Source organism: Salminus brasiliensis, chromosome 1 (genome assembly GCF_030463535.1).
Source record: "Salminus brasiliensis chromosome 1, fSalBra1.hap2, whole genome shotgun sequence".
Taxonomy (NCBI): domain Eukaryota; kingdom Metazoa; phylum Chordata; class Actinopteri; order Characiformes; family Bryconidae; genus Salminus; species Salminus brasiliensis.
Window position 1 is genome coordinate 34414501 of NC_132878.1, and position 14555 is coordinate 34429055.

A 14555-nucleotide genomic window follows, 5' to 3' on the forward strand; every position below is an offset into this window, starting at 1 on the left:
TATGAGATTGCCCTTGCCTATACCACTGTGTTAAACATCAGTCCACAGCAGTCCTAAGTACCCTCAATTTTTGGATGCTTCCACCTCTTACATCACCCACAGAGCCAAAAATAGCCTTTCCAGCAGTTAACTATGAACTCGGACATGACTCATTGATCATTGTCCCTGGTCTCTCCCAAATCAACCTTAGCCAAATAGCCATACATCTTATTCTCACCCAACTGGTAGCATCAGGCATCTATCTGCTTGTGAATTGGATAAGGTAGGTGATTAGAATGGCCTTTAAGTGTACTTAAGTGTCAGGTATTCAAGTTTTCAAGCTACTGGAATATGGAAATTACAGCTCAGAAGGGATTGCCACTAACAAGTCCCCCCCCCCCAACGCCTGTCCTGATGCTGTCATTTGACATGTTGTGCTAGCTATGCCCCTAAGGGCCATGTCCAGCTGCCCATAGATCGATAGAAGCTTTGTATGAGTTCAGCATGCAGTGGCTCTGGAACTCATTCACTGAAGCTATGCCCAGAGAGAGGAGCTCACCTGCTTTAATGAAGAGGGGAGGATACTGGAGATGTATAGCCAGTCTACTGTTGTCTTCTCTGTAATAATGCTTCAGTGCTGAAAGTCATCTCCCATAACCGTGTAAGTCTCGTTCTTTCTGTTGCATTCCGAGTGTATCTGATTTTAATATTCTCCGCCTGTCTAATGTGTGGAGATGATGCCTCTTCTGAAATAAGTTGAAGGTTCTTGCTTGGTATGATTAGACTCTTGTTTTGCTTGTGGCCCTGCTGGCACAACTTTAGGCTATGTGACATCCAACATGGGAGACTGGAACCTGTTGGGAGGAATCTTGGAGGAGGTGCACATCCACTCCACCATCGTGGGTAAAATCTGGCTGACCATCCTTTTCATCTTCCGCATGCTGATCCTCGGGGTGGCCGCCGAGGACGTATGGGATGATGAGCAGAGCGAGTTCGTGTGCAACACAGAGCAGCCCGGGTGCAAGAACGTCTGCTATGACCAAGCTTTCCCCATATCCCTCATCAGGTACTGGGTCCTGCAGATCATCTTCGTCTCCTCGCCCTCCCTGGTCTACATGGGCCATGCGCTGTACCGACTGCGTGCTCTGGAGAAGGAGAGGCACAAGAAGAAAGCCCAGCTCAAGGTGGAACTGGAGGTGACGGAAGGCATCGTGGACGAACACAAAAGGATCGAGAAGGAGCTGAGGAAACTAGAGGAGCAGAAGAAAGTGAGAAAAGCTCCTCTGAGAGGCTCCTTGCTGCGCACGTACGTGTTTCATATCTTGACCAGGTCAGTGGTGGAAGTGGGCTTCATAGTGGGTCAGTGTGCCCTCTACGGGATTGGACTGGCCCCTCTGTACAAGTGTGAAAGAGATCCTTGCCCCAACATTGTGGACTGTTTCGTGTCAAGGCCGACTGAGAAAAACATCTTCATGATCTTCATGCTGGTCATCGCTGGAGTGTCCCTCTTCTTGAACATCCTGGAGATCTTCCACCTGGGAGTCAAGAAGATCAAGCAGAGCATCTACGGCAGCAAGTACGGTGGAGACGACGAGAGCATTTGCAGGTCAAAGAAAAACTCCATGGTGCAACAGATATGCGTACTCACCAACTCCTCGCCTCAGAAACTGCTGCATGTGACCCAGGCATCCTACGCCGTGGTGCCCGATGGGCAGTTAGAACCTTTACCCCTCTACCCGGCCCTCACTTGTGCTAGTGCCCCTCGGCCCTCCCTGGAGGCCCCTAAGAGTGACGCACCACCTGCTGAATCTGAGCAGCAGTCCCGACAACAGCGTCTCTCCAGCCAGCCTGAGATCCAGGGGCTCCAGCAGCTGGGGGCCACAGAAAGGCGCCATACCCTGGACGGCCGTGCCCAGTCCTTCAGCAGTGAAGAATCTGGACCCAAGGGCTCTGGTCCACCCAAAAATGTGGGGCAGCAGCCTCGTGCGTCCCTTCGAGCCAGCAACATAGAGATTCCGGCAGCCCTCCGGAACGCTGTGCGCAAGCAAAGCCGGGTTAGTGTGTGTAAGGATTTGAGTGAGGAGAGTGACTCGCCAGACAGTGACCACTACCCCACGGCCAGGAAAGCTAGCTTCATGTCTCGAGGGATGTCAGAGAGCAGGCTGGCCAGTCTACCGGACAGCCCCGAGTCCAAGAGTGGCTCGGAATCAGAGGCCCAGCGGATAGCTCAAGGGGAAAGTCCTGCCATGACCCCGCCACCTGCTGCTGGCCGGCGAATGTCAATGGTGAGTAAAGCAGTATGGCCTTGGTTATTATGAATCATATACGAAAATGTAATAATTGGTCTTCTTATGGAAGGTCTCCTGTACACGTTATTGCATGGTAACAGATGCCAATGAATGCAATCTGTTTACAGCTGTGCTGTTTTAAGATGAGCAAGTAGATCAGATTACAGCTCAACTAGTTACTAGTTACAGATATTAGCTCAGTTAGTTTTCAGTGGGGCTAAGTGGTGGCTAGTGGGGGTTCTAATACTGGATGAATTTGATGACATTATTACCAAAAGAGCAGAGAACAGAACCTTAAAACCAGTGTTTCCCTCTTTCAGAGCATGATTCTGGAACTGTCTTCCATCATGAAAAAGTGAACTCTTGGAGATCTGAGATCTGATTATCAACCTCTCCGCTGTTACTCTATATCGCTTTGAGCTTCCTTCGCTGCAACGACCACCCAATGTATGTTTATAAGGATGACCCTATAATAACTGGTATATGTATTACATCTTGTCCAATGTTCAGTTCGACATGCATTAGAGACACTCTAGCCGAGTTACACTTCGCTCCTAACGCACACAGTGTTATGGTATCACTTTACTTGGATGGGTCTATTGCAGATGCCTCACCTGCCATTCAACTGGATGTCCTTAAATGCAGCTGAACTCTATTGAATGTAACCCTGCACCTAACCCTAAATCTATCCTTAAAGGGTAAGCGTAAGGTTAAGGTTAGGGTTAGGTTCATTCAATACATTTAGCTTAGAGTTCAGTTGCATTTCAGTTGAATGTCAGGTAAGTGTAAGGAGAGCATGGTCCATCCAAGTAAAGTGACCCATCTGTAAGATGACATCTACCTATTGACAATTGAATATTTGCACATGAGAATTCTGCTCAGAGAGCTGCCAGTGGATATCTGTGGACTGAGATGAAAATCCAAAGTTGAGAAAATGTAAATGTACTTATTACTGGGACTGTGTGTTTGACATGTCAGGGCTCTTCTGAATTAAGGTGCACTGAGCAGAAGCATTCAAAGCTTTTAGTTCACACTAATTCGTTACGTATGTGGGCGGTGTGTCAGCGTTATCACTTGGGGATAACACTGAATCAGCAAAGGGCTTTCATGTTCATTTATCTGCTGTTCATGTCTTTGCAAATCTAATGAAAACATCCATTACCATGTTTTAGCATATGGTACCTTTATAAACCCTTGTGTAGAATAAAATGCTTTTGTACTAAACACTCCTCTACTTTCTGATCTTTTCTCTGTGTCCCAGCTTTCCCTTAGTGCCTTATGCCTTTCATATTCCTTTTAGAGGAATAGTTTTGGACAGATTTGTGGTATTTTTCACCTTCATAGGATAGAAACCACACACATAACCACTGAAAAGAGTATATAGCAGCACTGATGTTGTGCTGGAATATTTATGTAGATCATTTTATGAACAAAGTATGCCACTAATGGTTGAAGGACTAAAAGATTTTACATCTTTTTACATTTTACATTTCTGTTGGTCCATACATCAGGTAACGTGCCAGATTCAATTATGCCAACAAGGTGAAAGAAAATAGAAAAATATTGTTGCATAACAGCAACCATAAATATGTGTATGTAAGTATATGTAAGTATGGGGAAATCAGTTTTTTAATGGGCCTGTACATTTAAGTGCTTCAAATTCCTATTTATCTGATATATGGTGTTTGTTGTATATGGCTTAACTAGACATCAGCCTTATCAATTCCATTACTTGGGAATGATGCTTCAAAAGTGTTAGAAATAGATCAAAATACTGTCACCCAGTCCACTTACATCATCTTTATTTTTTGCCATAAATTGTAAAAAAGTCCTTAAGTAATCATTGCAATATGTTTTTCAGTACTTATGCATGTCTATGTAGGTACCCCTCCAATAAGCAATGCTCTCCACCTTACACTCTGTTGTCATGACTCGAAGTCCACATGGTGTGCAACACTACCACCTAGTGGCCAACTGCATGTAACACAACAGCTGGCCTTCTTACTTCTTAGGCCTTCGTTCACCAATATTCCACAGATGTTGTTCCACTTAGCCAGCAGCTCTGTTATTAATAGTCACTGGATCGAAACTGTGTTGACCTAATGCGAGGCTTTATTTGTATCTGTATTGTTGTTCTTCAGCTTCAGTTGGCAGTGGATGTGCCCTGTACGGCATTGACCGATTTCAGTGAACTGCTGGCCTGATTAACATAAATCAATATGTACTAAATTTAGAGTGCCCGTTCCCTTACACACACACACACACACACACACACACAACCAAAATGACTTCTCTGACGTGGGTTTTCTATCGACCTGTGTATTACAGTAGCTGAGTATCCAACATTCAAACATCAATATTTTTACCTCAGTAAAAATAACTGTTTTGGGTCTTTTACTTCTTTTATTTTAATAAATGCTGTGCGTTTTCTATATCTTCATAGCCAGTGTTAGCATTTTTACGGTTTTCCATCATGTGAAGGCCAAAGAAATGCCTCATTCACACAAACACACTTTGCTACGCTTGCTGTAGTTGTAGTTTTTGCTCTACACTCTCTGGAGAAAAAGTACTACACTGTTTTTACTGTGCCTTGGGTCAGGCTGTATTACATCTATGAAAGTACATGTATATTCTATGTGACTCTGGGGGGCAATAGAATGCTTTTCTTACAGTTTACATCAGATGTCATATATTAAACATTTTAAATTGAAGTTTTACCACCTTCCCTGGTGGGCAGTTGATCAGCCAAGACATGATTTGAACCTGATGTTTGCTTCTTTGGTTTATAATGAAAGAGGTCAGTACTTGCCCACATTCAAACTGGACTGTAATGCACAGAATTACATCACATACCCCAGCTAACACATCCATGTGGGGCCTGTATGCTGTATTTTGTCAATGGGTTCCTACCAGGGTTAGTGATGGGACCAGGAGGGGTTAAACAGGGGCCCCATCTGGGTTGTACACTGCACATGGGGTCTAGCTAGATGGGAGACCCTTGTGAGATTAAGGTGGGCTGTAGCGATGAGGCCCATTTGGGAAGCCCACCTAGATCCCAGTAATAAAAAAAATGTACAAACCCACTCAGAACCCAGGCCCACGTGGAACCCACCTATTCCACGTTCCATGTTGGCTGGCATTGTTCTAAGGTAAACATGGCGAATCCAAACAGCTGCCCCATCGCTCAGCTCTGTGAAGAAGCAGATTTTTGTGTTTACAGACCAAAGTGAGTCAAACCCGTTCTAAACACCATTGATCTGTCGGCACAAAGTCTGGGTGTGTTATCAGAGATTTGTATGGGTGTGTTTACAGTGGGTAGATTGGTCTCCTATGGGTAGTAGATCTCCTATTCTAGATCGGCTTCATCTGGCGTAATTATGAAGTGAGTCAAGTTCATTCAATTTTTTGCAAAACTATTCCTTTAAGGATATGTGGCCCACTTCGGCATTCATCAATGCCAGCCAACCACAATATCCTGTAAGAACATCGAAACATTTTTCTCGTTGTGCTGATTCAAAGGCTCTAGACCAGAGTACTTCAGCTTTGGTCCTGGAGGACCAGTGTCCTGAGTGGTTTAGAGACACCTGGCCAGGTTGCATGGGTGTGTTTAACAAGGGAAACCACCGAACCGTGCAGAACACTGGCCCTCCAGTACTGGAACCGAAGAACCTTGCCTGATAAGGGCGTATAGCAGGTGCCGGCACTGCTTATCAGTGCTGTATATTCCAGTATACGGGTTCGGCATAAAAGACTGCAGCAGGACAAACACATAGTACATGATATGTTTCTTTATTTCATAAACAGAAATGGTGTCTAGACAAAAATCCGTCATTTATATAACACTAGCAATTGAAATGCATGAAAATGAGTTCTGCACAATACCGTATTTACAATGGTTAAGTCATTAAAATTCATTAGGGTCATGTAGCATTTAGAAATGAAAAAACAAACAAACAGAAAACCTGTAAAAACTCTACAGAATAAGCAAATAACAGCTATCTCAAATCGACAATATTAACACAAAACAGTCTTTCTTCTAGAAAAGAAGGTCTAGAAAAACGAAAGAAAGAAGAGCGAGCAAGAAAATAAAAGGGAACTTAAAAAAAATAAACAGAAGAGAAACGAAACCTGACTACGAGCCAAAGAGCTATTACATTAAAAACGGTGCACCGAAAAAACCTACTAATACAATAATCCATATAATCTGTGTAAAAAGCATGTAGAAAAAACACCTGATGCGGTTTTGCTGATACAGTCATTGACCAGTTATGAGAGGTATGAAGGATTTCACAGGTAGATAAGAGTGAGAGAGAGAGAATCCGCTCTGCTAGTCGAGAGATGGGGGGCCGGAGACCCCTGCATACACACATTTTTCACGTCAAGGTGAACTATGGCCTCTGCAAGTTCTAAGGCAAAAAAGTTGGAGGTGCACTTCTATTCATCTTTACTCTGAAACATCCCCGTCGGGCGAAAAAAGACAAGCATAGACGAGCATAGTTATCAAAGGACTTTGTTTGTTTTTTCTCCTTATAAACATACAAAAACCCTCAAAAAACAAACAAACAAAACAAGAGAGAATACTAAACCTATCTAATCCAATTGAAACTCACAATTACTATGTACATGGCAAGTTCATTACACTCGTAGAAACGTGACACCTTTTCTTTGTAAACATTTTTGCTTTTCTACTTTTTTCCCCCTCGAATGAGTTTCAGCCTGCATATTCAGCCTGGATACCAAACGCTTTATAAAGTCGAGCAAATCGTGAGAGGAAAAACTAAGAAAATTCCAAAAATTAAAAACAAAAGGCCTTTCTCTTTTATTCCCATCTGGCGAAAGAGAATGAGAGAGTGAGAGCGCAAGCTTTGGAGAGCCAGTGTCGATGTTTCAGAGAAGCAGCACAAAACGAACCGACCGAAGAAAAACACTGAACGTAAGCTTGGAAAAAAACCCCCCCAAACAACAGAAAAGCTCATGTTTGTAGGTCTTTGTATTTCTTTTGTAGCATATCTAGAGCAACAGTTACTGCAAAACAAACAAACCAAACTAAACAATACCGAAAAAATATAGATTTGCATTGTCACATCATAAGCCTATGTAAACTGCAGGTACAAAGCTTTAGCAGATCTGTCAAATTTCCAATCAATTCCAACCCTGAAGAGAATCTGCAGCCCTTCCCGGGTTTTCTGTATGCACCGTCAATTCTTAGCTTAGAAACACAAAATCTGGGGCTTCCTGGGCCTGTTAGCTTTTCTACACATTTTATTTTTTCAGAATCAGCGAAAACAAAAAGCATTAGCTTCACCAGCAGAAGAAACGAAACAAAAGAAAAAGTAGAAATGTAAAAAATAATAATACAAATAAAATGTTGGCACGCACCCTGAGACGAGATACAAGAGCAACTGTGAGACTGTTTAGATGAAGGCGACCGGAGTTGGCCTGATGTGAAGCTGAACGAAGCTTATTGGACTCGTGAGGTTTTTGGGCATGACCAAGCAACCGGCTGGAGGCTGTGAAAGCTCCTGAGGTGACTGACCGGAAGAAGGTTTTCGTGAAATTTTTCGGGCTGTCAGGTCTGGCTGTCTTTCTCCAGCGCCAGGCCTAAATACTACATCCCGGCGTAGGGCTACATTCACATTACAAGTTATGGCTCAGGCTCAGGTCCAAAATTTGCTTTGATGGCTCATATTCTTTTGAGTTGTAAGTGTTTAGCTAGCAAAACGGGTCACTAGTAACATTTTGATGGATTTGTTCCTCCCTGGGTATAAAATGGCATTTAAGCTGCATCATTTTATTTTAGAAGGCGTTGATGATGAGTCAATTTCACAATGTTACACCAGGGACAGCGTGTGGTACACCAGTGACCTGTCACACCACTGACTATTGAGGTGCGGCATTTTAATTCAGACGTTGAACGACTGCACCTAACTAACTTCAGTTCTCACACTTCTACATGCTTGATGTACTAAGCCAGCCTGGACTTTTACAGAGAATTACAGGGGGATAAATTCAACCTCTACCTTTGGACTTGTATTTATGCTATTTTTTTATCTTGAATTGGGGTTTAGATGACTTATAACCTTATCCACATCAGTAACGTCTCATAAATGTCCCTGGAACAACTACGAATACACGACTGAGCATGAAAAGCTGGGACAGAGGGCAGATGTGCTGCATCTACAGATATTATCAGCATTAACTGCAATGCTGGTGGTGCTGCCATGCTGCTGATGACCCTAACAAACACATTTACTGCTTGGATGACACTCTTATCCAGTGTCACATACCATTTAACCAAGCAACACAGGTAGGCAAACATAGCATTAAAGGGGTTGGATTGGTTTAGGGAATCAGCCCCCAGTCTGATGCTTGAAGGTAAAATGAACTCTGGTCTGACCGCTCTTGTTAACATATGACGGCCAAAGCCAATATCTGCTCGCACCGACTGGCGCCACTCGAACCTGTTCATGTGAACGTAGCCCAAATCCTTTCACGCCTGCACCAGAGCGCAAAACTAACAATCAGGGGTGATCCTTCGGCTTCTAAGGCGAACTAACTCAGCTGTGCCGCGTGAGAAACCGCCACAGCAGTAACTACGAGACTTCTGTCATTATAGCTTTGATTTTTTTTTTACTCTTTTTTTTTCCTGCCCCCCAAAATGTCATAGATACTCAAGTGTATGACAGTGTGCTTGTCTAGTGGAACGTCACGCTTTCCACCTTTACTTAATCACTTATACAACAAGAAGTACGTAGAAAAAACAACCAAAAACTCATTTATAGGGATGATTTGCATATGTGTGCACAAGAAAAAAAGTCTGTCCATCCGTCCGTCCGTCTGTCCGTCCGGACCGATAAATTCTTTAGTTCCCGTTTTGTACCTGATTATAATTTGTCAACAATGGCAAATACTGTCCGTGTATTAGGAAGAGAAAGCGAGAAAAAAGGGAGCGAGAGCAAAGCGAAACGCCTACAAGCGAAACAAGAGCACAAAACTAGCAATCACGACAAATCTAGGTTCTACATCCCTACAACAGAGCACTGCGTCCAGTATTACTGTGGGTTTGCGTGTGTTCGTGTTGTGTTGTGTCGTTCGTGTTGTGTGTTGCGTGTGCAAGAGGGAGTGTGTCGCAGGAAGGGGAGAAAAGGACCTTGGCCCTGGGGGGACTGTAAGATTCTCATACACACACACACACACACACACACACACACTGGCGTGGGCCGCAAACCAAACACCATATGGGTTCAGATATCTCAACCAAAGCAGAGGTAAAAGGGTGAGTACAATAGTTCGATTATCGCATTGTACCACAATATTAAACGTCAAATATTGTACGAACCGATGGATGTTATCTGGGTTTCGCTGTGCTGATAAAACAAACACAGCATTGGGGATGCTACTGTGTCCAATCCCTGTCCATATTGTTGGACCACAGGACTGAGAACTGGTGGAGATCTTTGGGTCTGGAATCAAATCTGGTAGGGAAAACGAATGACTTTCAATCAATAAAAGAAAGACTGCAACCGTCTCTGAGGACTACACTTTCCAGAGCAATGCCTGGGACAATAGACAAACCCTATAAAATATACAGGCAGCATGCAACCCTACCACAGATATAAGTCTCTAACAAATATACAATTCGGGTAAATACAGAGCAATATTAAAGGACTGTTAAATACCCATTTCAAGTTAAGTTAAAATTGATTTAAGTTAAAGTTGATTCCTGTCTGATAGATTTGTTTAAGCAGAGCTCTGATTTAGCTTATTAGACTAGGTAGGTCATCAAATACGTGGGCTGAGCACTCTCTCGTATAGCAAAGTGGAATTTGGTTTTACCTCGATCTCTCGGATGTGGTCTTTGTTATGTAACTGCAGTAAATAGCCTTAGAACAGTAGATTATCTGTTGGGTGGGGACACTTTCTAAGTGCCCACTTTTAAGTGCCTCAGCTTCAGACTTTTTAGGGTCCTGAAAGTGAAACAGACCTTTTAACAAGTGCCAAATGGTCAAAGAGTGCCCAGACATGAGAGAGAGAGAGAGAGAGAGAGAGAGAGCGAGGTTAAGGTCCTGAAGGTCAACCAGGTCAATCCGTTGGCTATAGGCGCAGAGCTTCGTTCAGTGTCCAACAGAGGCCGCATTTAAGCAAGCTCATTTACTAAGACTGCACAAATACTAGATGAACTGGAATTTCTGTCACTAATGAATAAAATAAAAAACATGGAAATGCCGGCCTTGAGGAACCCTTTCAGGGTTTCAAGGCTTTCGTAGAAATACATCTCCACTACAACCAAAACTGATGCCGTTCCTTCACCATAGGCTTCAGATTGGCGGCCTAAGATATCACAAGCATGTTATTAACGTCAGTGTGCCTTAATTAGCCTGTAGTTGGCTGTGGTCAGTAAATATACCCACTTCCAGCACATGGCACTCGTGTCTTCTTTAAGCCACACCTGCTTTGTAGTTTAATGGAAAGTCATTAAAAGTGGTTAACACTTTACTTGAACCCTGCTACATAACTTTGGCATGACCACACCACAAACATGTTATGGCAGATGTCATATGCTGTCATGATAAATGTCCAGTAATATAACAGTCTCATGTTGCTTATCTTACTGGTAATGGTAACATGGGTAACATGTAACTGTTACATTACTGGGCCAAATCTGTGACTGAAACCTATAGCAGCATATGGTTATGTCAGTGGTAGAGTTCTTTTGAAAGTGGGTGTGGTTTAAAGCCGAAATGAGTGTGAGGTGCTGGATGTATGTGGGTATATACAGCAATGGAAGCTCTTAGAAATGTAAACAGCTAATCGGCAGCTTAGATGATAGAACAAGCTTATGCTTATTGGCTCACGGATCAGACTGGCTGCTTACATGTTGAAATTCAACGATGACAGACACTGTACAATTGCACAACACAGTAAAACAACAGAAGCAAAAATGAGAGCCCCTGTAAGAAATGTGACACTACATGCAGCTAGTTCTCAAATAGCAGCACAAATAAGTGCAAAGAATGACTATAATAATAAAAAGAAATTCTGTGCCTTGAATGACACCTGTTGAGAACTTTGTTTTGTACTAGGGAAAGATTTGCAATTACTATTTTTATTAACTGAGAGCTCAGGTTTGTACTAAATGGTGTTCATTAATTTTGAATATACTATACCTTCCTTTTAATGGTTCTTCAAAAATAATCAATAAAAAGGCAAATTATTAATAAGAAATTTGAGTTTGTTTTTTTTTGTTTTTGGCCCAGTCCAAAATGTTGGTTTTGAACCAAGGGTGGCAAATTGACTGCATAATTACATGCACAAGCTATACAATGCTACAAATCCAAAAATCAAGCTTGCTTTGAGGTTATCGTCTTATTATTCCACTACTACATAAATCATATCTGAAATTTCCCAAAGCACGGAATCATTTTCCTAAAGAATCACTACTGAATCAAATCCTTGTGTGGTCAAAAAATACACTCCCAAATTGATCACGAACAACGTTAATGAATGGACGCTGCACAAAAGGCTGCGAAGCTGCACACTGACCTGATTGACCTCAGTGACCTCAGGGGCGGGGAATAGTAAGTGCCGGGACCAAACATGGGGTCAGGAAGTGTCCTTTAAACAGAGCTCCTATTCGCTTCCTATTCCTGAGTTGCCGCCTCTTTCTCTGTTCGGGAAGGCGGCAAGCTTTCCGTCTTTAAAAACATAACACTGAAACAATGATTCACTTGCACACACACACACACACACACACACACACACACACACCAGAACGTCTTTCAATACTGACAAGGAAAAAAAGAAATCCCTCAAAGAACACAAGGAGGCGGGGCTTTTTCACATTTCTGAAGGGCACCAATGGGCCTGGAGCATGTTTAAGTCCAAATGGCATGCAAAGGGGCTTCTTTTTTTGTATATGTAAGAGTGTGTGTCATGTACTGTGTGTGTGTGTGTGTGTGTGTGTGTGTGTAATAAGCTAATTTCCTGAGGTTTTTTTTTTTCTTTTTTAGGACACCCACAGTCATGGGCAATTCACTTCAGACAGGAAACAGCAAAGCAACCTATGTTCTTCCCTTTGCAAAAAAACAAAAGAAAAGGTGCAACAACAAAGAAAAAAGCCCAGAGAAAAGATCAAACACAAGTAATGCGCTACCTGTACAAGGTTACCGATACACTCGCCATGCTCCGTACTATTTACACTCACACGCGTGCGCACGTTCTGCCCGGCAAGCACTCTTTATACATATCCATTGAAAAGAAGAAAGAAACATCCGAACGCAGCGGTATTGCTGATGCGAGGGGGATGAGGGGAGGGGTCAGGAGGGGGACGTTAACCATCGGTGCTCAAAAGTCTACAATTCCGATCCTCTTAGATTTTCCGAGTCGTTCGTTCTTTCGTTTCAGTGCTGTAGAAGGCAATAGAGGAATGTTTTTTTTTTGTTTGTCGTTGTTGTCGTGGATACAACCATCTGTACAAATTAAGTGTTGTGGAGACACTACAAATGTGTAACACAGAAGACATAACTTTTTTGCATATGAACATTTACAGTCTAGCTGTTGTAAAAAAAAAAGAAAAAAAAAGAAGAAGAATCTTTCATGTATCCTTATTTTTTTTCATGAGTTTCTATATATCGAACATTCAGAATATTTCCTGAGTTTGAATTTGTTGTGACAAGGGCCACAAAGAGAAAGAGAGAGAGTCAGAGAGAGAGAGAGAGAGAGAGAGAGAGAGAGTGAGTCAGAGAGTCAGAAAAATCACCAGTGTTAAATTATCACTGTGTATTTTAAGTGGAACTACACAGTGGGTAAACACCCGTCGGTCGGGACGCGTCCTATACTCCTGAACCTGAGTATTCCTATGTCTATTTTTTCTTTGTTATTGTTTTGCAACGTATATAAGTGTGTTTTGCTGCAGTAAGAGTTCTGGCATTTGCATTGTATGCTACAGATGTGGCAGATTATCAATTATTAAAAAAAAGATTAAAAGACTCATTTCAATTTCATTATCATAGTGTGGCTGTTTTTATGCATGTATTTGTGCTGTTTCTTAATTTTTATTATTTAACTGTTTTATTTTAGCAATTTAGTGCTTCAGAAATTAGGATTAGTATTATTGGGTAAAAAAATGTTGGTTTACTGCTTTAATTTAACACTGCTGACTTTGATAGGACAGGCAGAGAGAGAGAGAGATTAAGAGTGTGGAAAGAGTGTCAGGGAGATAGAGAGATAGGTAGGGAGAGAGAGAGAGAAAGAGCTGCTGCTAGGTCCGTGGAGGTTTGAATGTGAGATGTGGTCAGAAACCCATCCCCTTTGAGTGGACTGTAATACAAAGAAGACAGCGTTTGCACTGCAGAGGTCAGTGAGGGGAAAGGTTTAGCACCATCGCGAGAGAGTTCTGGGAGACGCTTCGGCCACTCTGCCAAGGAGCGAGCTGGAGAGAACCTGGAGTAACAGTATTGCTGCTGTTAAGACAACTGTAGTGTCAACCGTAAAAAAAACTAAAATAAAAAACAAAAAAATGACAAAAGACATAAATATATATATAAAAAACCCAAAAAAACAAATAAAAAATTTCATAGAACACTGGCAGAGGCTGACCATCTCAACACACCCTCAAATTCTGAGGGTTTGTCAGAAGACGTATATCTAAATTAAATAATTAAAAACCAACAAAAAACAAACAAACAAAAGTAAAACAGTAAAAATAATATAAAAACAAACAAACAGAAGTGGAGAGACCACCGTCATTAGGTACAGTCCTTCCTTGGCTGTTCGTCAGTGGTACATTTATCCGTCATTTCCTGGCAGAAGTCTACTGTCACCGTCTGATTGGACTGTTCCAGGGAAAGCCCCGCCTCCAGGTAGGAGGAGCCGCCGGCCTTTGTCCCGTCCCCTTCGCAGCCGCCCGCATGCTCCACTCCGTTCCCCGCGCCCCACGGGCCGTCCGGTTCGGGCGTGGCCGCACCCGAGCGGGTGGTGAGGTCGATGCTGGCGGTCGGAGGGGCCTGGGTTCCGGGGGAGGCAGAGGAGGCGGGGTTGCCGGGACGCACAACGGGGCAGTAGTGGTGAAGGGACTGGACCTGCTCTGGACTCAGCTGGACGTCCCGACACACCTCCTGGGACAGGCAGGAGAAATTCTCCCACAGCTCCCCCATACATGCCTTCAGCTGGTTCCTCTCCGTCAGCAGCTTCTCCTTCTCACACACCTTAGCACAAACACACACACACACACATCAGTGAAATTTTAGAGCATGATAAACTCACTAAATTCACTGAGTTCTTTTTTTT

The 14555-nt window shown here is 42.9% G+C and overlaps 2 protein-coding genes across 3 annotated transcripts in view; one reads left to right on the forward strand and one right to left on the reverse strand.

Annotated features, from left to right (window-relative positions):
* Positions 1 to 818: 818 nt before the first annotated feature.
* On the forward strand, positions 819 to 2626 carry gja10b (gap junction protein alpha 10 b). Its single transcript, XM_072695558.1, has 2 exons — positions 819 to 2264; positions 2588 to 2626. Exons 1-2 carry the CDS (start codon positions 819 to 821, stop codon positions 2624 to 2626), a joined length of 1485 nt encoding a protein of 494 aa, XP_072551659.1.
* A 3411-nt stretch (positions 2627 to 6037) lies between these two features.
* Positions 6038 to 14555, reverse strand: part of bach2b (BTB and CNC homology 1, basic leucine zipper transcription factor 2b) — a 134214-nt gene continuing 125696 nt past the window's right edge. For both annotated transcript variants that reach the window (XM_072678479.1, XM_072678469.1), the window contains exon 5: positions 6038 to 14473. In XM_072678479.1, coding sequence (XP_072534580.1) covers positions 14015 to 14473 — 459 coding nt within the window. In that variant the 3' untranslated portion in view covers positions 6038 to 14014. The remainder of the gene's footprint in view (positions 14474 to 14555) is intronic.

Bases quoted from the DNA above. Each gene is read 5' to 3' on its own strand.
- gja10b (XM_072695558.1), top strand. From the start codon at position 819: ATGGGAGACTGGAACCTGTTGGGAGGAATCTTGGAGGAGGTGCACATC. The intron at 2,265-2,587 runs GTGAGTAAAGCA...TCCCTCTTTCAG, and splicing joins CTGGCCGGCGAATGTCAATG to AGCATGATTCTGGAACTGTC.